This window comes from Schistocerca serialis, chromosome 4 (assembly GCF_023864345.2).
Source record: "Schistocerca serialis cubense isolate TAMUIC-IGC-003099 chromosome 4, iqSchSeri2.2, whole genome shotgun sequence".
NCBI lineage: Eukaryota > Metazoa > Arthropoda > Insecta > Orthoptera > Acrididae > Schistocerca > Schistocerca serialis.
In genome coordinates, this window is record NC_064641.1 from 263,077,115 (window position 1) to 263,101,053 (window position 23,939).

The window sequence follows — 23,939 nt, forward strand, 5'->3', positions numbered from 1 at the left end:
TCTACCATCTGGTGAGCAAGATGTATGAAACAGGCGAAATACCCTCAGACTTCAAGAAGAATATAATAATTCCAATCCCAAAGAAAGCAGGTGTTGACAGATGTGAAAATTACCGAACTATCAGCTTAATAAGTCACAGCTGCAAAATACTAACACGAATTCTTTACAGACGAATGGAAAAACTAGTAGAAGCCAACCTCGGGGAAGATCAGTTTGGATTCCGTAGAAACACTGGAACACGTGAGGCAATACTGACCTTACGACTTATCTTAGAAGAAAGATTAAGGAAAGGCAAACCTACGTTTCTAGCATTTGTAGACTTAGAGAAAGCTTTTGACAATGTTGACTGGAATACTCTCTTTAAAATTCTAAAGGTGGCAGGGGTAAAATACAGGGAGCGAAAGGCTATTTACAATTTGTACAGAAACCAGATGGCAGTTATAAGAGTCGAGGGACATGAAAGGGAAGCAGTAGTTGGGAAGGGAGTAAGACAGGGTTGTAGCCTCTCCCCGATGTTGTTCAATCTGTATATTGAGCAAGCAGTAAAGGAAACAAAAGAAAAATTCGGAGTAGGTATTAAAATTCATGGAGAAGAAATAAAAACTTTGAGGTTCGCCGATGACATTGTAATTCTGTCAGAGACAGCAAAGGACTTGGAAGAGCAGTTGAATGGAATGGACAGTGTCTTGAAAGGAGGATATAAGATGAACATCAACAAAAGCAAAACAAGGATAATGGAATGTAGTCTAATTAAGTCGGGTGATGCTGAGGGAATTAGATTAGGAAATGAGGCACTTAAAGTAGTAAAGGAGTTTTGCTATTTGGGGAGCAAAATAACTGATGATGGTCGAAGTAGAGAGGATATAAAATGTAGGCTGGCAATGGCAAGGAAAGCGTTTCTGAAGAAGAGAAATTTGTTAACATCCAGTATTGATTTAAGTGTCAGGAAGTCATTTCTGAAAGTATTTGTATGGAGTGTAGCCATGTATGGAAGTGAAACATGGACGATAAATAGTTTGGACAAGAAGAGAATAGAAGCTTTCGAAATGTGGTGCTACAGAAGAATGCTGAAGATTAGATGGGTAGATCACATAACTAATGAGGAAGTATTGAATAGGATTGGGGAGAAGAGAAGTTTGTGGCACAACTTGACCAGAAGAAGGGATCGGTTGGTAGGACATGTTCTGAGGCATCAAGGGATCACCAATTTAGTATTGGAGGGCAGCGTGGAGGGTAAAAATCGTAGAGGGAGACCAAGAGATGAATACACTAAGCAGATTCAGAAGGATGTAGGTTGCAGTAGGTACTGGGAGATGAAAAAGCTTGCACAGGATAGAGTAGCATGGAGAGCTGCATCAACCCAGTCTCAGGACTGAAGACCACAACAACAACAACCTCCGGTATTCTGTGAGTGGTCTTCTTTCCTCCTAAAGTATTTACATTCTGCCAGAACTTCCATTACTATATTGTATTACTGTGTTTTATGACAGTTTCCCTAAGGATGTGTTTGAAGTCTGTTTTTGTCACAGCTGTTATTAATATAATGTTAAGAGTAAGAAATCACATCCAGTGTAGGGCCTCAGTAATGGTGGAGTAACACCTGAAACTCCTAGCGTAAGCAACTAAGGAATAGTCAGGATTCTAAGATACAAACAAGGTAATGGTTGCCTATACACTTGAAAGTCTTTCCTGTGCAGTTGGTGAGGACAACACTAACAAAACAACTCAGGCATGTACAGTGCTTTCTTAATTTCAAGTGGTAGAGGAGATTAAAACAGCTTCCTTTCATGAGTTTGAGAACTCTATTGTCAGTGAAGTGAAATCCAAAAGGTTTGAAGGGATTTCTTTTCTTTTCCAATGAGGTGCTCCACAGAACTGTAAGGTAACCTACCATGACCAGGTGACATATCATGTGATATGACAATGCAGAAATCAGCTCCTGCGAGGAGAAAGGTCGTTTGTATGCTTCATCATAGGTGGAACTGAAGTACCAACTGCCACTGTCAGTGGATGGATCCTGTCTTGCTGTAGCTTTGGCAAAATGTTCCACCACTATCCTGTTTCACACAACACCAAGTGGCTAGATACTTCCCACACAATCATAAACTTAGCTCACCAGATGTAATGCCATGTGACAAAACACACGCATGTGCCTGCCCAAGCCCTCAAAATAAAGAAAGAAAATACTGATAACCAAAAATTGTGCACTCTGATTACAAAGTCACAACCTCTTGATAGTGAACAACCCACAATGGTGATCACTCTTTTATATCACTTTTGAGTCCCTTTAATTTTTAGCTGTGGTTTAATCTGTCAATAAAAATTCTGAGAGAAGAGAAACATTTTTTAGCTGTATCTACAGTACATAGAGGCAATTCCTTCTTCTTCCATGTGGATCTGTGGGGGTCATTTCTCCAAAAGTTGGGACTGAGGCAGAATGTGAAACTTCTGTTAGCAGAAGATGTGGTCAGTTTCCTATGTCATTGCTGGCAACAGCCTTATTTTTTGAGGTTGGGAATTCACTGCAGAGTAGCATCTGGGAAGCCAAAACTTTGGACTGCCATCACCACCCCATCCCCATATGGTAGAAGCTTTGATATGAGCAAACAGATATAGCTTCGTCTTGGTCACAGAGGCTTTTTGCTATATGCTCTTGGTGCCTTTCATTTAGCAACATTTTAGCTGCTCAACACCTGAAACAGAACTGTGCAATATCGCTTGCATGTGCACACCACTTCATTTGCGTCATCAGAATGACCGTCTCCCACTATGGCCACAGACTGACGGTTCTGCCATGTGGCAAGATTTCACTGTGACCTCACCTTTTTGTCACCAGGATTGGCATACTCTGGTTCAATACTCTTTCTTTGGCTTAATAAAATTCCTCCCATTATTCTCCATCTAGCACAATACAGACATCTGCATAGAAGTAAATTTGCATAGCTACTGTTCACTTTGGCTTAAGTTTCTATTCATTTACTCTTCTTTACAAATGTTTTATGTTAGTAGAGCGAGCCCTCAGCTTATTACTGTAACCTATAATCTCAGAGTACATCTTTTTTTTCTATTAAACCTGCCACTTTCTTTTTTTAGTTAGCATCTTTCACCCCAATCTTCCTCAGTCTCCACACTAATTAAGGACCCCATATGGAGGAATGTTTCCCATTGGAGACTGACTGACTAATCATTATAAGAATCTCGGCAGCCTGTTGATCTTTACCACCCCTGCAAACTGGGTCCAGTTTCTTTCATATTAGGCACTTGGGGTGGTAGCGCTGTTAACAACCAGTGACAGAGTGGAGAACACAGTCCATAGTGTTCAAAAACTGTTGCCTCAGTATTTTCTGGCTCTCCCTAATAATTCAACAGTTTGTCCTTGCCGCCCTAAAGGCTGCGAGACTCTGCAGTTGGCCGGCTCTTGAACTTATGCAAAGCTGTCTCTGATTGCTGAGTAGCATTCATCACACCACCAGAGGACAGGATTTGGATTGTTTTGGGGGAAGAGACCAAACAGTTAGGTCATCGGTCTCATCGGATTAGGGAAGGAAGTCGGCCGTGCCCTGACAAAGGAACCATCTCGGCATTTGCCTGAAGCGATTTAGGGAAATCATGGAAAGCCTAAATCAGAATGGGCGGACACGGGATTGAACCGTCGTCCTCCCGAATGCGAGTCCAGTGTGCTACCACTGCGCCACCTCGCTCAGTCCAGAGGACAGGGTGACTTTGTAGTTGGCATGAAGAGTGTGGAGTAGTTGCTTTATCAATACAGTGAATGATGTTTGTAACATAATCCACTAATTCTTGGATGCTATCACAGTGTTCAACAGCAGCAAAGTGGCTTTATGTTACCCAGTTTGCCATACTGAATGGCCATCAATGGAGGCTTTCTTTCTGGCACTACTTGGTGTGGCAGGTGAATCCAGATTGGTAAGTGGGACCTTGTAATGCAAGTCACTGACCAATTCCCAATGAGCAGTGGGTATATAGTTGCTGAAGAGAATATTGAGAGGTCTATAGCAATTAACAATCCTGTTGCACAATGCACCCTGTTCAACAGGCCTATATTTGGTGATATTACGATGCTCTAAACATCTCTATCTCTAGTGCAGGTAGATGCTGACTCAATAATAGATTGAACGAGTTAAAAGATGATACAGCTGCACTGATACACTCACTGCTTGTAATCTGGTGGTGAGGGAAGGGGCGAAGTGTTGTACGCATTGTTTACAAAAACAGTAACTTTTCCTTTAGTTCTCTCCCTGGTACAAATGTCCCTTGTTATAGAGGCTGTGATCACATATCATAAAAGCATCAGAAAGTCTCTCTCTAACAATTCAGCCTTTCCTGTGTTAGAAAACTTAATTCCTTCAAGTGTTTACTGAATTCTTTGATGGTCCATTATAATGGGGGAGCCATCTTACAGTGGAAAAGCACCTACTCGTCATTACCGATTTCAAACAAATTTATGTTAGATGCAGGGCTACATGCATGGCTTGGCCAGTAATGAAAGTGGGAGTTTCAGATGGCCTAGTAGAGAAAATGATGCTTCTGTTACAGGTAGAGCAATTCACCAGCCATTTATGTTAGCATACTTTCCAGGCAGCAGTTGGTGCAGTGAACAGTATACAGAACAGTAATCTGAGGGTTGTGGGGTCAAATCCCCACTGGGAATATTTTTTATTTTCAATTTTTATGTTACTTACACTGCAAATAAATTGAATTAATGTTCAGTATATTGTATTTCTGAATATTTTCACAAAAGGAAAATTTGGGATTGGAAATAAATTTCCAGGAAGATAATATAATGAATGCATACACAAGAACTTTGTATGTATAATTGGATAGCTTTGTTATTTTACAGTTGATGACTTACATTTGCTGGTCTGCCATTCATTTTAACAACAGATGAAGCAATAATTTACTCAGCTTCTTGCAAATGTAAAAATGACAAATTTTTACAATTATGTGTTTATGTTCATAAAAGGTTCGCACTCATCGCATGCCAGGCATAATCCACCATGTCGCCATGCAAATATATTTTGATGCAGTCTTCTCGGGATGTGGTTTCTTTCCCTCTCTTGATGAGATAACAACAGTTTTGAAGCTTTTTGGTTAAATTCTTTACATGACCACAAAAACAGACATCACTGAGTTGCACCAACAGAGTGTGTTTGGGGGAGGATGGGGGAAATCACGTTAATGCTGCATATGGTAACCTTTCATCTTAAAAAGTCTCATCAAGTAATTGAGGATTTGTTTGACTTCCCCACCAGTACGTAACAGATGAAATTTGTTCTCCTACATCAGTCAAAAAATTTCTGTATAACGATGATGTAAGCTTCCCAGATCCTGACAAATTAATGGTAACATTCCTTTATTTTGCCACAGACTCATCCATTGTTTGTTGAATTCTCGGTAGGAGAACCTGTGCTCTCTCTGTAGATGTACACAGACTGATCACAATAATTTTCTGGAAAGAGTTATAGCATATTGTGTATAACATGAATGGAATATTTTGCCATGTAAGTAACATAAAAACTGAAAATAAAAGAAATAGAAAAAGTTTATACATATCGATTTGACCTCACCATCCTCAGATTACCATTCTGTATTCTTTACACTGTGCCTACCGCTGCCTGGAAAACTACACTAACAAAATGACTAACAGCTCACCATACCAGTGCTAAAAACACTATTATTTTCTAAATGCTTGGTCATCTGGAGCTCCCAATTCTGTCACTTTCATTTCTGGCAAAGCCCTGCATATAACATAAATTTGCAAGAAATTGGTGATTACAAGTAGGCGCAGTCTCCTTGTTAGCGGTGAAATTTTTCTATTTCTTGCTGTAGCCTGAAGAATCTGAATGTTTGAAGCTATTAGGGGTTACTCGACTAAATGCCAGTTTTATCAGGAGAAATGATTGTTATCTGACCTATCACACAGGATTACAGTTGCATGGTCTGAAGGTTTTACAGCAAACCTTTTCAGTCTGTTGTTCTTGGTCCTTCACTTTGATTTTGGGGATGCTGGTAAGATTGTTTAATCAGATGATTGTTTTCTCATACTTGTATGCCTGCTGTGAGGTTGTGTAGTTGTTCCTAATATTATCTTCTATTAATACTGCTGGTACTTGTCTAGGCATACCTGTTGATTTAGTCATTAATGCAGCTTTGCAGTTACAGGTGCAGGTTCTTGTACTTATATCAGCTGTTACTGTCTGGGTGTCTTTGGTAGTCTTTGATACATACAGCTTCATTGCTGAGGTGAGAGTCTTCATGAAACTAGTCAACTGAATGCTCTTGAATGCCTCCTTCCCTATACACTGCAGGATGGATTGTGTGACCTAGAGTTTCTCTGTCTTTTTTTCCTCTATGGATCCCAGACATTCTCTGCTACACAGTGGATGTTGGGGGCAATTCACACACATCAGAAGGGTAATATATAGAGTATTTTCTTTACCGGCAAGCAAACTATACTCCTGCATTCTGGTTGTCATTTGCGTCCCTAGATGATGTGCCCAAAATTTCAGTATTTAAAGCACTGCATTGCGTTGGCCAATGCCCAGCTTTTAGATAACTAATGCATTCTGTGATGTAATCTAGAAAATTTTGCATACTGAACATCAAAATAAAGAAAAGAAATTGAACAGTAACTGTCCACATTATCTATTTCAGCCATTTTGTAAAGGGGTTTCACTAAAGAGTATTAGAATCTGTCACAAAGATGACTGCACCTGACACACTGCACAGGTGACTGAGTATGGTTCACTGTTCTTCATAATTTTACTTGAAATTTCGGCACACCCACAGGAGTATTTACTCTATAACGTTGTAATAACTGATTCAATTTCATTTCTGCTTGTTTCCAGTAGCTACATGCAGTGTAGTTGACTCTGAACACCAGCCTCAAGAAATCTGTAAATACGTATTCACCTGTACCACTAAATTTCTGATTTAACTTGCCAATTATTGATAAGAAGTGAGTGGGTGTTAATATAACCCAAAAGACCACTACAATCACTGAAAGTGTTTGTAGTTGATATAGGATTCACTGATATCCTATGAACAGCTATGGTAACAAGTGTCAATCCAGTTAGAATACCACTCATCTGAACAAGCTTTATACAACCGTATTGTAGCAGGTACCACAGAGGTTGCTCACGAGAAACTATTTACACCTAACAGTCTACCTGATTGGTACGGAGTACTAATGTGGTGTTAAGCCAACAGCTGAGATCCTTACACACTGTGACATAGAGAAGCATGCACAAAGTTTACATAAATCCTAGCTCAGGATCGCTGAGCTTCCCAAACCTGACCTTAGCCAAGGAAGACTGGGTTTTCTGATGGACTTATCATTATGCATGGCACAGGAGGCACTTGTGGCTTACTGAATGCTACACACAATGATCTTTCCATTCTGTAGGCAAAAAATCTGGGTGTGAATATCAGCTGTTAATGTAGAGTGTGGATCCATTCAAATTAGGTAAGGACAGGAAAGTTTTGCGAAAATGATAATGTGAAAAATGAAGTGAAATTGGCAGCTTTTAGCAAAATGGGTGATTTTTTTTTTCTAAAATATCATGAAATTTGTCCTTTTCTCGTGTAATAAATGTTACAAATCTGAAAATGAGTCTACCAATAAAAGTAACTGACTGTTACTGAATGTTGAAATTGAATTTTGCCTTCTTTTTTCCTGAAGGCTGTGGTTCATGTATAATCTTAAAATGACAGCTCATTTCCCACATAATGGACTATGATGTGACATTAATAATAGCACCGAAACCAGAAAAAAAAAATTACGCAGAATTTGGCAAAAGATAAAATGCAGTCTGGCAAAAAAGTAAGACCAAGTCTGGCAAAAAAGTAACACAGAATCTGGCAAAAAGAAAAAAACACACCACAATCAACTAAATCTGGCTCATAAAAATGTAACACTGTATCCAGCAGATAAAAAAGTAACATCAAATAAGGCAAAAAACTCTAAATATGGAAAAAAACACAGAATTTAGTCACAAAATACAAACAATTTTGTCCCGTCCCTACAAATAGATATTTGTGGGTGTTCCCACTATCTCATCACTTTTGTGCAATCTGCTAAACCCAATTTCTGTTACTGCTGTTCTGTTTAAAATAGTGCGTTACCAGTCTGAAAGTCAGGAATCATAAAAGTCTGCATTACAAATGTATTTCACTCTGATGGAATTAAGAAACAGCCCTTTGAAGAACAACACATTTTCCTGAATGCCACATAGAGTTGCTGCATTGCACCAGGCAAAAGGAGGTTCGATGTGACATTAGGAGTACCCATGACTTTTGTCACCTAAGTGTATCTCGACCAGTAAACATCAATTTTCAACTTTTTCACTCTAGTCACGAGAAGTCATACAGCAATGAAGTTCTTCAAAACCTGTATCTTTGCAGCTTAAAACTCAAGAATGCACTATAAAATTTATTTTACTAGTAGTCCCACTGAAACATGCCCTTTTCGTACGCATTTAATAACCAATTCATAGCTCTTCCCATTCTGAATTATAAACTGCAACTCTCCTCAAGAAACAGCAGTGACGTGTCATGTGCATCGATATTCAAGCCTAGGATTAATAGTTTGTGACTTCACATAAGAACTAAAACTATTATTGACATAGAAGAATTCATTCCCACCGTCACAATAGATCCCCTGCATTTCATTCCCTGTTCTCTATGAGGACATATTATTTTCTTTACAAAATGCCATTTAGTTGTTTGTATTGAATATCAAAACAGAAAATACATACCACATGCACTGCAACTAAGTGGCATGAATTCTGAACAGTTATTGCAAGCTCTGCATAGAAATTCGGCTATGCATGCGTACGTAGCCACTGCAGGTAGAAACCTGAGTGGTCATTCGTCTAAACTGATTCATGCCACTCAGTGCTTGGCGAATGGATGTGAGTAAATTCATCTGTAGCACATGAGGGAAGGCACAAACAGTGTACCCAATATGTCCACTTCAGTTAATGGAGAGTGTCACAGCCGAAAATTTAACACGTCCACAAGAGGAACACACAATTTTGTTCATAACACTGTTTGCTGTACTCCTTTTTAATGGATACTACATCACACGATAAAAATGTGTTGAAGATAAATTTCATTTTAGGTTGTCACCTTCTTACAAGTTGGAAAGTAATGTGAATACTATTTGGTGTCATTTGAGAGCTGTCACAAGAAGGTAGTTCCAAAAAGATTCCTGTCATGTTAATGTAAAACAATGTCCCCATTCTCCATGTCATTCCCTATTATTACAATCACTATTTTTTATACTGCTATAGCACTGAAGAGCTTTTCGTGCTTTCAATGTGGTCCACAGTCAGCACTGATTACAACCTTATAGTCACTGCAAGTCAGCTGATCTATGGGAGTTTGGAAAAAGCACATCAGTTGGGGGGATAAAGCAGTCATTTCAAACAACCAAATGTGATGCAGGCGACACTGGGAACATAATAGTAGGACCAGACCACATCAAATCAACAAAAACCTTGGCCCTCCTCATAATACCATATATTTATTATTTTTTTTTTACTGTGTGTACCCATAGAGTACACAAAAATTACAAAAAAATTTTGCTTTTTTGATGCATACATAATTTGTTTTTCACATTTCAAGAAATGAAATCTCTCTTTATTCTTAGTGTGCCTTGAAACAAAAAAAAATCTTATTTAAGATCAATGTGTAACCATCCTGTGTGTACGCCTTCTCAGGACACAATCCCAAGAACAATCAAAAATGAAGTAGCAGGCGCCTTTGCACTAAGAGGATTAATTTTCAATTTCTTAGTATTATTCATTTTCAAGAAACCTGCCACCAACTATGCGAACTTGCACTATTAATTATTACAATTTTAACCAAGCCAGTTTCACAGATACCAACTATGTGAACTTGCACTATTAATTATTACAATTTTGACCAAGCCAGTTTCACAGACAATCAAATCTTTTGAGGAAGTGTGCTGTTTTCGATTTGCCCATCTGATTTACCATTCAATGAGTACGGTTTAATTGAAGCCTGAAATGAGAGGGGACGGGAGGGGAGGGGTGGGGTGGGGGCGGCAGAGAGAGAGAGAGAGAGAGAGAGAGAGAGAGAGAGAAACAGCAGCAGCATGAATCCCTTAAAACAATTTTTGAATTACTGGACATGGACAGTTTAACTTATTTAATTTTGAAGTATTATCTGTCAGCTTTCATCTTGAGATCTTTGACCAAAGTTTGTTTTAACGATTCTCCTGACATTTGGCCAGCACCAGTGGCTGGTACTGTCAAAGATTCACCCTCCCTTGATGGTGGCAGACTGGTGTGAAGCCTGCAGCTGGAGTTTATATGTACCAGTTGCACCAGTTCCTGAGGGCTTTACCATGGGCATTACACTGAGGTCCTCCCCTTGTTCCCTACAGCACGAGAATCCAGGAACCACTAACCTTTATGCTTTCTTCGTTCTTGCAGAAACTGTTGCCATGTTTGTGCATTTCTGTGGTTTCCCTGACCAAGCAAGGGTGTAGCTCCTCTCCAAAGCAAGAACCTCCCTGCCTGAAAAATTTTACTAGATGGCTGGTCTCACACAGGACATGCTCCACTATGGCCACTCTCTCCACCTGTCCCATCCTGTAATACCATTTACGTTCAGTGATTCTGGGATTGAAGGCTAGTGCAATCACTACAACATATATTTTTCCACATGTGTGCGATTTGCACTGCATTCCATGTTGGAGTGCACAGCTTACCAGCATGATAGGATGGTGTCATGGATAGCTAAAACATGGGCTCAAAGGGCCACAGAAGCAAGATCCAAAATACTAATAGTTCCATAAGATAGTAGCAACAATGACGTGTCATCAGAGGGGCAACTCTGGATGCCACCACTGCGACCAGAAGCACTCATCTCACCAACATGTGGCAGCCCCATGCTCCTAGGAGATGCAGCCAGCAAGATCTAATCCCCTCCGATCTATCACATGTTCGCAAATAGACGTGTTCTTCCGCTGACACAATCTAGATACTGCACCAATCTGAAGGCCACTGTTTTATGGAGCTGACCTTGAGCTGCCAGCCATCCACCACAAAGCAACACTGCAACTTTGGCCTCAAGGAACACTGGTGCCAGGACTGTGGTATTCACTGGCTTGTTATTGTGTTGGTTCTATTGCACAGCCATAAAAAACAGTGGTCCTTTCCCAGACAAAGACTTTCTTGCCTATGTACATTCAGTGAACTTATTTAGTTAAGGACAGCCAATATAAACTTTGTACACACTACTTACAAGCAGGTAACAGACAGTTTAATTCATGTGAACCTGCTGAATGCAAATATCTTGGCATCAGCTTTGCTAGGTAAAGATATACTACCTATTAGGGACAGTTGAAAATTTGTGACTCAAACCCGGAGTTGCCCCCCTAGGGCGAGCGTTTGCCTCAGTACTTCGGCTATCCATGTGCACATCAGGACGAACCCAAACTGCCCTAAGTCAAACTATCTACATCGCTATACCACAGAAGGGGACAAGTAGAGAGATCCACCTGTTCTGCAAAACAGATAAAGAGGCAGTAGTGTCACATCTCAATAAGAAACTTGAAACGTCTGGTTCTTGACAGAAGCATTTACAGCTACGCCTTAAGTGTAAAAGAATAGTTGACAATGCACTCCATAGATACGTACATAGAAGAACAGTTTGTGATGGGAGGAATCCTAGATGATAGTAGTGTCATTGTAAAAATTCTTCTAAAGAAACAGCAACTTCTGCATTATGTATGTAAAATGAAGTATAGGGATACAGATAGAGAGATACTGAATTGAAAAGGTTTGGCTGTCAAGATGGCAATGCACGAAGCTTTCAGTAACTACCACAGCATAATCCAATCAAAAAGATCTCTAAAAAAACACAATGAAATTCTGCTCGCACATAAGGGTTGTTTGTGGCACTAAAGTCGATGTCCAGACACTTGTGGAAAGGATAGGAACTGAAATTGATAGTAGCAAAGCAAAAGAAGAAATGCTCAACTACATTTTCAAATGTTGCTTTCGAAAGGAAAATCCAGAAATTTTGCCCAAATTTAATCTTTGCTCCATTGCAAAGTTGGGTTAAATAGACATTTGTGTCAGTGGTACTGAGAAAACAGCTAAAATCACTAAAACTGAACAAAGCTATAGAGCCTGGTAGAATCCCTATCAAATTTTACATAGCATTTGTAACTGAGCTAGCCACCTTTTAACCATTATTATGCCACATATTCCTCAAACAAAAAGCTGTGCCCAGCAGTTGGGAAGTAACAATAAGTCACATCTGTCTATGAAGAGTGCAGAGGACATTCACCAATGCTTGACATGCACTTGCACTAGTAGAATCTTAGGGCATATTCTATGCTCAAATGTAATGGTATCTTTGATCAGAATAACCTCCTCTATATCAACTAGCACAGCATGGGGATCAAGTGAAATTTATCCTAGATTGAGGATTTCTTGGTAGGGAGGATGCAGCGTGTCATCAAGGATGGAGAGTTACGACAGATGTAGAACTGACTGAAGGTGTATCCCAGAGTAGTATGCTGTGTCTTGCTGCTCATGTTTTATACTGATGACCTTGCAGACAATATTAATAGAAACTTCAGAATTTTCACAGATAAGGCAGGTATCTATAGTGAAGAACTGCCTGAGAAAAGGTGCATAAATATTTAGTCACATCTTGATAAGATACCGAAGTTGTGAAAATTTGCAACACTTATTCAGAAACACAAAATTTTGCACGTCACAAAATAATAACAACAATAATAATAATAAAACATAGTATTCTATGACAACAATATGAATAAGTCAGAATCAGAAAACTCGTGTAAATACATGGGTGTGACATATGGCTCAGTCGTAGGTAAAGAAGGTGTCAGACTTTAGATAATTGGTGGAAAGCTAGGGAAAGGCAGTCAATCTACATCTGCTCACAGAACACTTGTGATCCATCCTAAAATTTTGCTGTAGTGTTTGGGACCAGTACCAAAGAAGACTTAACGGAGGATATGAAATGTATACGAGGACAGGCAGCACAAATGGCCACAGGTTTGTATGATTTGTGAGACTGAGCCACGAAGTACCAATATCAAATGCCTATTAGGCCTACTACAAGCAAAAAGCTTTGTGTTCCAAAATAGTTTCACATTTCATTCATACGCTCCAGTTTCTCAAGCACGAGGTCAAAAAGTAGTCGTGTGAAATTTTTTTATAAATTTGGAATCATCATATTCTTCCATAATTAGTGTGATGTCCCTGTTTCTTCCCTTTCCTCGTTCTAACAAACACTCCTGTCATCACTAATTCTGTAACTATTCCTGCCACTGTCTAAACTTATTCTCCGGTTAATTTCACTAACCCTGCCACAATCAACTGCTTAGTTATCCTGCGTTTATTCTCTGGTTAGGCATTATTATGTGTTCATACAACACGTTTTCCATGCTACTCCCATAATAGAACTTAGGTGGGTGCTACTGAGATCTGTACAACTGGCCATTACTAGTGTAGCGGTCTGGCCAAAAATTTTCTATCAAAATTTCATTTTCTTGGATATACTGAGAAGTTAATATGTAATCTTTATTACCTGTTATTCCTGATAGTAGTTTATTTCCACTCTGTTAGTCTGAATCTATGGATTTCGCTGGTAATTATAACAACGCTGATTATTCACAAACCCAGTCAATCAGATAAACAAGCAGCGATTGACATTCACCCGTTCGGCTTTATTCTGCTCAGCTCGTATACCCCCGTCCCCTTCCGTCTACAGGAAAGTTTATTTCTAGATGCGACAGGGATTCCACTGGCAGAAACATGACATACACTATGCACGCATCCAAAAATCCATAAATGGTCCATTCAGAAATAAACTTATAATAAGTTCACAAATGTTCAAAAACCAACAGAAGTGCATTTCAAAATCATATGAATAATTGATAGACCAACTTGTGCTGGATACTAAGCGCTTCATGAAACAAGGCTTTTTCCTCAAGAATATGAATTCTTGCCCTCTGGGGCAGATACCCCGGATTGTCCCCATTGAATCTGGCAGCTTGCGCGCGCCAGTAAAATTTTTCTGGATTGCTGCTTGCAGCTACTGCTTGTACATCTAACAGCCACACTTCAGTAGCCAGAAAAGGGAGAAGGTACTGTACATGCACGACACTTTGCGTATGCGCATGAACCCACTCGCAACTGCTGAAACAAATCTAATGTAAACAGTTGTGACGTCACGCTCATCGGAGACAATTTGTTGTTATGAAGCATTGCACAGTCTTCCTAAAGCCTTTGACACATTTTGCTGTTGGCAGACGCTTGTATGAACATTGTGTTTTGTTGTTGTATATGGTGCATTTCCTTTGCAACTTAAGTTTCATTTTCGTTTATTTTCCTCTCATTCATATTTTACTGCTGCAATATTATTCTGCAGTAGCGGGATACAGTAATACCCTTTGTTAGAGTATTGTTTTTTACCAGTCAGAATTACAAAAATTTAACTGAAAACTTAAACAAAACAAAAAATTCTCTCAGAATTCTAAAAAATTCCCGGGTTTTTCCCAGTTTTCTCCTGGATGAAAAAATTCCCAGGTTTTTCCCAGATCTTCCAGTTGTCCCGGGTCTTATACACCCTGTGATGGCACTGAGGGCATATGAACAACCCCAGCAGGGCATTCAGAGTCAGTGTCAGTCAGTCCGAAGTTAGTGTCTGAACAGTCTGTTCCAACATCATGAGGCATCCACTTGAACATTAGCACGAGCCTTGCGTGACGAAATTTCGTGTGGACTTCACACAATTATTGCCTCATCCATTTTGGTTTCATGAATTTTTGTGTGCTGCATGTATTCAAAATCAATATGGTGAGAGGAGTAGGGAGGGCTGGAAATGCTAGGAAGAGGAACGCAGACTACAGATAACCCATTTATGACTATTTTCATGTTACCCATTTCTGTAGTTTACAGGCTTTTGCTGCATACGTGGACAAATTGTTAGAACAAAAACTAAAAATCGTATTTAAACCATACCCCACATGTACTATACATTTCTTTCGATCCCCAATCTGATTCAGTATCTCCTCGTTACATATTCGACCTATTCATCTAAACTTCAGCAAAGCCTGTGTTCTCTTCTTGTATGAACTCCTTATCAACAATATTTCACTTCCATACAAGCCTACGCTCCAGACAAATACCTTCAGAAAAGACTTCTAACACTTCAATTTATATTTGCTGGGAACAGTTTCTCTCGTTCAGAAATGCTTTTCTTGCTTTGGCCAGTCTGTACTTTATATCCTCTCTTCTTTAGCTATTGTCAGTTATTTTCCTGTCCAAAGAACAATATTTACCTACCACGTTTTCGTAATCTAATTCCCTCAGCAGTTCGTTTTCATTCGACAACAATAGATTACTACTGTTTTACTTTTGTTGATAAGCATTCATCTTGCAACCTCTTTTCAAGACACTATCAATTTTATTCAATTGCTTTCTACATCCTTAGCCATCCTGATAGAATTACAACTTCATAAGCAAATCCCAAAGTTTTTATTTCTTCTCCCTGAACTTTAAACCCTTTCCAAAATTTTCCATGGTTTCTTTTACTGCTTGCTCAATGAATACATTTTACCATTCAAAAATGAATCTCAATTAGCTGTGGAAAAGAGCTGTATTATTCAGTGTATTTGACTGTTGAAGCTTTCCTAGGTCTCCATTTGTAACATTTTTAAATATAGTTGGGTTGTATTAAATCAAAAGTGTCTTATTCCAACTTGATGATTTCATCTGGGTAATGATAATGGAATGTAGGATAATGGAATGTAGTCGAATTAAGTCAGGTGATTCTGAGGGAATTAGATTAGGAAATGAGACACTTAAAGTAGTAAAGGAGTTTTGCTATTTGGGGAGCAAAATAACTGATGATGGTCGAAGTAGAGAGGATATCAAATGTAGACTGGCAATGGCAAGGAAAGCATTTCTGAAGAAGAGAAATTTGTTAACATTGAGTATAGATTTAAGTGACAGGAAGTCCTTTCTGAAAGTATTTGTATGGAATGTAGCCATGTATGGAAGTGAAACATAGACAATAAATAGTTTAGACAGGAAGAGAATAGAAGCTTCGAAATGTGGTGCTACAGACGAATGCTGAAGATTAGATGGGTAAATCACATAACTAATGAGGAGGTACTGAATAGAACTGGAGAGAAGAGGAGTTTGTGGCACAACTCGTCCAGAAGAAGGGATCGGTTGGTAGGACATGTTCTGAGGCATCAAGGGATCACCAATTTAGTACTGGAGGGCAGCGTGGAGGGTAAAAATCGTAGAGGGCGATCAAGATATGAATACACTAAGCAGATTCAGAAGGATGTAGGCTGCAGTAGGTACTGGGAGATGAAGAAGCTTGCACAGGATAGAGTAGCATGGAGAGCTGCATCAAACCAGTCTCAGGACTAAAGACCACAACAACAACAACAACAACAACAACAACAAATGATGAAGTTTACAAATGGACACCAATGCTGTAGAAATGGAAACAATAACACTAAAAGACCGATTATGTTTGTATCAACACTGACTGTGGGTAACACATTTATTTAGTTTATAATCTACAGTGAAAACTAAAAAACTTGTATCTGCAATAGTACAGTTCCTACACTAAAACAAAAAGTAAATACACTCAAAAGAAGCCAACACGCATTGTTTAATTAATGTAGATTGCTTACAGAGAGAGGGAATTAGTATTTTGCAATCATGACTTATTAAACTGATAGCTTGGTAATATTCATGTAATATTCTGTCAGTATCTGCCTAACTGGAATTATTGATCTACGGTGTTTATCAATAATTTCTGCTAGACCTTAGTCATTTTACCTATGTGATCATCTCCTGCTTTCATTATTTCATCTCTCAAAAGTACCTATTCATCCCTATTGTATTCCTTTCCCACCATTTCAGTCAAATGTTGCCTAATGCTCCATCTGAAATTCTCAATAAGTGCTGGCTCATGCTATTTTATCCACATCCCGTCACCTTGATTTTCTACTATATTAAATTTCTTCAGAAATAATCTGCAGTTCACAACCAACAAATTATAGTCAGAGTCCACACCTGCCCCTGGAAATGTCTCACAGTTTCAAATCTTGTTTATAAATTTTTTCTTACCATTAGATAATCAATCTGAGACCTCCCAGTGTTTCCAGATCATTTCCAATAACTACCTAAATGAAGTAACTTGCAACTGAGATTTTAAGAATATTTATTGTATAAGGTACATTCAATAATATCCGTAAACACTAAACAGAAAAAACTATCATTTAACAGAAGAATAAAAGCTTCCTAATCATTCCTCGCAGTAAGCACAACCAAGAAGATCTATCTAAATATTTAGTGAAGAATTAATTTCCTTTCAACCCATCAACAGAAATAAGTAAGAAACATTTTTCACGAGATACAAAGATGTTTTTGACTTGTTGCTTCTGCAGGATTAAATTTATCTTACAGCAGTGTTCTGCTGCGTATGAAATTATAGCACAGTAGAACAGCATTAGGTCTATGTGAGGTCCACTGTTGCCACCTTCACTAACATTTACTCCTTTGCTACCAATAATAACTAGAATGACCAGTTTTGCTGGTGCAAGAATTAATTTCATCATTTTATAATTTATACATGATTGACTCTCTCTCTCCCAATAAGCACACACACACACACACACACACACACACACACACACACACACACACACCCCTCTCTTCGTACCCACTGTGTAAAACTACATTGGATCAGAGCAATTTTTGAAACATGAGGTTTTCAATGCTATGAACTTGAAAATTCATATGGTTTGTCATATAAGAAGGTTCTATTGAGATGTTACAAGTAATTTTTTAGGTTCACATGTCAATTTGACTCACCACATTGTCCTCCCAGTATTTTGCCATGCACTTGTCTCCCTTCTGCCATCGCCACACTTTGTTGTCCGCGATGTAATGGTTGGAAGGAGAACTATACATGCCCTGTCCTGGATTGCTATAATTGCTGCCAGTTGAGTTGTGGACATTATTCGAGACTGCAGGCTGTACTGGCTCCTTGTAAGCTGTAAATTCTGCACCACCATACAACTGCTGAGTTTGCTGAATCCTAGGAGGTGGAGGTGGAGAAGTGTAACTGCTGTATGTATCATGGCCTATTCCACTCTGTGGAAGAGTGCCAAATTTGCTATTCAGAATATCCTGTTGTGGTGGGTAATTCCTAGTATTACTCATTCTTTCGAGCCTGTTTCCCAAAATTCTGCTGTCTGTATCAGGTTCAAAGTTCATTCCAAATCCTCCAGCTCCAGCATTATTTGAGCGCGACCTGTTCTTACTCATTTCATACCCAAGTGAAGAAAATGTTTCATGGTTTACATAATCATCCCTAATTTTGCTATTTGAACTGTTTGGAACAGAATTTTTTGATGACCAAGTGTTGGTGTTGTACTGTGTTTCTGGGTAGGAGTTAGCCCACGGCTGTCCATAAAAATTGTCGTTAAGTTGTTGTGACTGTGGTGGTTGTTGGTGTTGTTGCTGTTGCTGGAACCTTTGCTGATTCTGAAAACGTGGAGGCTTCTGTTGCTGTAATGTGGAACCACTGTTGCCAGCAGACGATGAGTGACGGCCACGATCACTGTCCCTTGCTGATGCATTAGAAGAGAAATTCCCACCACTTCGTGCATCACTTCCATTACTCCAAGTCATATTATTAGCTGTGTTGTTAGCTCCTCTTGATCCTCGATTACTTCTCGAACCTCCACTGTTACCACCTCCACTAACGTTTCCTCCTCTGCTGCCATTATTGCGTGACTGAGAATAATTAGGGCGATCAGTTCTGCTCGTGCGAGAATTGGAATTAGCTTTGTTTGTCATGTCTGTACCAAACTGCTTCTTATCAGGATTTATGTTGTTGGATGTCATAACATTGCCACCACTAGTATTGCTTCCAGTGTTGTTGCTGATGTTACTTGCATTTCTGTGCTCACTTTCTTTCTCTGTAAAAAAAAAAAAAAAAAGGATAAAAAACATAATTATGCAGAGTTAAGATATAAAATATGACATTGTTACAGAGACGAGCATATCATAAATCTAACAAGAATAGTCTGGGAGATGAGTCTTTGGCACTGACAGCTTAATAACGTCGTTTTGTTGCCAACTGGCAGCCTGATGCCAACCAAGCACATAGCATGAGCCACGATGCCGCGATGCAGAACTAGCGCACACACATTTGAAATTACTAGTGTGTGTCTCACATGTAACTTGTACTGTAGGTTTGCTTTGTTGAACTAGAAACTGAATCTGTAATTCATTTTGTTTTTAGTGTTTATTCACTTCTATTTCATTTCAAACCATGTCCACTGTGATGAGTGGTGCAAGCTGACTACCATATTTGCATGAATATAGGCTGTACTCTTTTTCCTAAATTTTGTCTTGAAAAATCATGGTGTGGCCTATAATCAATGTTTTCTCCCTCAGATCATAAATCATCAATTTGAAAATGACATATACTGTATTTTGTGGATTGAAATTAATACCACTACATGTAACTGCATTTACTTTCCATCAAAGACTTAAGAAGAAAACAGCAGAAACGATTATAACTTGCCTGCAAATACAGTACCAGCTCCCCCCCCCCCCCCTTTTCTTTGAGTGGGTGGGGAGAGAGAACATGTATATATTTCAAACTACTTTCCCCTACATGAATCACTGCAGCACTATTCGACACACCAAAATAGACCAGTGTTTGGTCTGCGCTCCTTATTTGGGAATGTAAATAACAGTTTTTGCCTTGAATCTAGATCGTGTAATGCTGGAAAGATTCTGAAATGTTTTCATAAGTTTGAGGCAGTGTTTGTGGAATTTTAGTTCTACGAAGAGATTATTTCACTGCATAAATGGTCAAAACCACTCATACAAAACTTTAAATTCCATTGGTGAAATGTTTATGTGCTATTTTGCAGTCTTCAATTTCAATCATTTCATTTGTAATGGGATATCTACATTCCCTGTTCTGAACTACAAAGTCAACCACATCTTTTTCCACATCTGGATATTTTCTCTTTAGCCCTCAATATGACTTGTTTTCATCTACATGAAATCTACATCCAGCTCCTGCTTTCCGTGTTCCTTTGCATAATGTGTAGCTGATAATCTGAAGTTGCTCAATTGTTATGTAGGGTTGCCAACATAATTTAATGTCTGCATCGTGTAGGTATTAGTAGAACCACAGTGTAACATGGTAGTACTTCATAATCAGAGGTAAATCTAGTAGTGTGGCCTATATTCAAGATTTGCTTTTCACTATAATCTTGTGTCAAAAATTTAGGTGCAGCCTATATTCATACACAGCCTACATTGGTTAAATGTGGTAAATGAAACCAAGGAAGAAAAGCAGGTTGTTAAGACGACTGCAACAACTTTGAAAGCATATAAGAATACAGTTATAACAACAGGGAAAGAACAGTACTACATTGATTGTGTTGGGAGTGCCACAACTAGGCTGCAAGCGCCAGGAAAAATCAGCCAAGGAAGAACAGGGTGTACACGTGTACAAGGGAAAAAAATTCCTGGATTTTTCCCAGATTTCCTGGTTAAAAACACACTTTCTCCCGGGTGAAAATACACTTTTTCCGTGTTAAGTGACAGTATACTTTTCCTCGATACTATAAAACTTATCAATCCTTTGAATGGCTATGGTTTAATACACCGGCATGGAATTTCTCAGCCGTTTAGAAAACGAAACTCAGAAAAAAAGTCCACGTACACTGCATATTTTCGTAGGAAAGTATAAATTCAAATACCACCAAACACTGCATCTTACTTTCCAAAGCACTGAAATCGAGACTGCGATGCGCTTTGGCAAGCCAGTCAAAGCTCATGTCACATAGTCTCGCCAGCCGATACAGCGGATATTCAGAGCTTAAGACACGTGATGTAATTAGCTAATAAGTGATAAGTGGTGCATACACACAAATAGTGTTGCTACAAGAAAAGCAGAGCTTTCACATATAATAATGGTCTCGACGATTAATAAGCTGCAAGAGAAGCTAAACTTTCACGTATAATGTTGATCTTTTTTGCATGTGTTACACTTTAAGATACATCACACAAATGTGCCAGTAAAATTTTTAATACCGACAGACACAATAGTCTGATCTTCTGGGCTCAAACTTTTTCCAAATGGCCGTCCTCAAATAGCTGATTTTTCAATGCGAGTCAAATGCTCTGTGATTTAAGAAATTCATCGCACATTCTTGCACTTAGTTCATGTTGCGTAAAAGGAAATTTACTTTGAAAGTACCGCTTTTCAATCAATCATTCGCAATATTTTCCCGCGACATGCTAGAAAGAGGTTCATTTCAACAGTTGCCAGAAAGCTCCAGATAACAGGCATCACCGCGCTTGCGCAGCTACAATGATGCAGGAAGCCCGTATGTGAAAAACATTAAAAGATCTTACATTATGTCGTAAAAGAAACAAGACATCAGAGGAAATTTGTGAACCATACAAAAATGCATAATTCGGCTTAAAGTGCACACTCGTATGTCCAGATCCGGTTGTAAATTTTCTTGGAGTACCAGTACTGTATTATCTCATTTTTGGTTCTTTATTATGGCATAATGCCATACGTGCTAGAAGATGAAAGCATGCTCTTTTGAAATGCAGTGAACAGTTGAAACTAGCCTATAGTGTGGAATTAAACACTTCGTTTCAAATAAATTGACTGCCTCAGTGGAAAAGATTAATAAAGCCATATTTCTTTAGCAAACTGACAAAAATAACTTCATTGTTCAGCAAGGGATTAATGCTTGACTGAAATTGCCACCTGGGGCAGATACCCCAGTGAATATGGCAGCTTGCGCGTGCCAGTAAAATTTTCCCAGGTAGCATCTTGCTACTTGCTTATACAGCTAACAGCCACACTTTTTTGGCCGAAGCGGGAGAAGGTACATGTGCGACTCAACTGCGCATGCGCATGGACCCGTTCGCAACTGCTCACACAAATCTAATGTAAACAGTTGTGACGTCATGTTCATCGGAGGCAGTTTGTTGTTATGAAGCATTGCATAGTCTTCCTAAAGCCTTTGACACATTTTACTACTGGCAGACATTTGTATGAGTACTGTGTTTTGTTGCGTACATGGTGCATTTCCTTCGCAACTTAGGTTCTATTTTAGTTTTTTTCTCTCGTTCATGTTTTACTGCTGCAGTATTATTCTGCAGTAGTGGAATGCAGTAATATCCTTTGTTAGAGTATTATTTCTTACCAGTCAAAATTACAAAAATTTAACTGAAAACTAAAACAAAATAATATCCCGGAAATCTACAATATTCCCGGGGTCTTCTGGGTTTTCTCCCGGATGAAAAAATTCCCAGGTTTTTCCCGGATATCCCGGGTCGTATACACCCTGAAGAAGCAAGTGACAGCTTTGGATAATTTTTGGAAAGAGGTTATTTGTCATCATCTATCTATCTCTTATAAGAGAAGGAAACAATCCACACTTTTGAAATTCCTTGAGTCACTTCTCATAGGCGATCTTTTAAAGGAGCGAATTTCCATTGGGTACAATGCTCAAAGATGTAGGCTGCAGTTTTTAGATTTCAATGGATATATAGTTTTTAGATTTCAATGGGTATAGAGTATTAATGGAAAGACCAGATGTTGCTGCATGGCAGTGCATATCTCCGTGCAAGATAATAACATGCGAAAGTATAGTGAGTTTAGGTGAGCCTGGTTTCATGACAGCTATTTATCAATGTGTAGAGACTGGAGTGGTGGAATGCCCAAGAGGACAATAGTTGTGTTTGTTGGAAAAAGAGGGTGAATTATTGTTTTACAAGCATATGCATCTGAAGGCCTTGTACCAAACTGCCTGTTAAAGACTTCATATTAAAAAATGCCAGGAAATTATCATGAAGACATGAACAGATTAGTTTTTCAGAAGTTGTTCCTTGTTCATGATCAGACAGCAATTTTGGCAACCATGAAATTGTTTGGCGTCAACCAAATCATTGTCATTTCAGTGCTACTGAAGTGGTAAGAGCTCAAATAAAAAATTACATTGCTGATAACAATAAAAAATTCACTGTATCTGAAGTTGAGACTTTCCTTGTGGAAGTTTCAAATCAAGTGACTAGTGAGACCTGGAAGGAAATTATTAAGAGCACAGCAAAAATCACGACAAAGACAGCTGAAGACAAAGGTATGATAGAAGATTGCATGTAAAATTTTGTTATTTTTCTAGAAGGGAGCAGTGACAGCTCAAGCAGTGAAGAATAAAACTAATCAAAATCAGATTCTGACAGCGATGTGAGTGTTGTTTTTCCATTAGCATTACTACAATAGACTCGCCAATTGGAGAGGACAGCATGTCATTGACTAATTGTCACATTGTGAATACATTCTGCAGATTATAATTCTTGATATACTGATAAATGATTCTGTCACTTTTAGTAGAATTAATTAATAATGACCGAGCGAGGTGGCGCAGTGGTTAGCACACTGGACTCGCATTCGGGAGGACGACGGTTCAATCCCGTCTCCGGCCATCCTGATTTAGGTTTTCCGTGATTTCCCTAAATCGTTTCAGGCGAATGCCGAGATGGTTCCTTTGAAAGGGCACGGCCAATTTCCTTCCCAATCCTTCCCTAACCCGAGCTTGCGCTCCGTCTCGAATGACCTCGTTGTCGACAGGACGTTACACACTAACCACCAATACCTAATTAATAATGCAAACATTTAACAGTGAGAACAAAAACTGTGAATGTTCAACAATATTGTGAAAATAGTTTGAATTTCTATTGTTAAGTATAACAAATAATTTTATGATATTTTAGCATACTGCAAGCACTTTTCAACTCTTACAATTTACAAAGGGTGGTCAGAAACAA

General features: G+C 38.8%; 1 protein-coding gene across 1 annotated transcript in view; it reads right to left on the reverse strand.

Annotated features, from left to right (window-relative positions):
* The window catches only part of LOC126473765 (tudor domain-containing protein 3), a 148,569-nt gene that overhangs the window by 41,443 nt on the left and 83,187 nt on the right, over positions 1–23,939 (reverse strand). Inside the window, exon 10 of the mRNA XM_050101023.1 lies at positions 17,931–19,042. Within this exon, the coding sequence (XP_049956980.1) occupies positions 17,931–19,042 (1,112 nt within the window). The remainder of the gene's footprint in view (positions 1–17,930; positions 19,043–23,939) is intronic.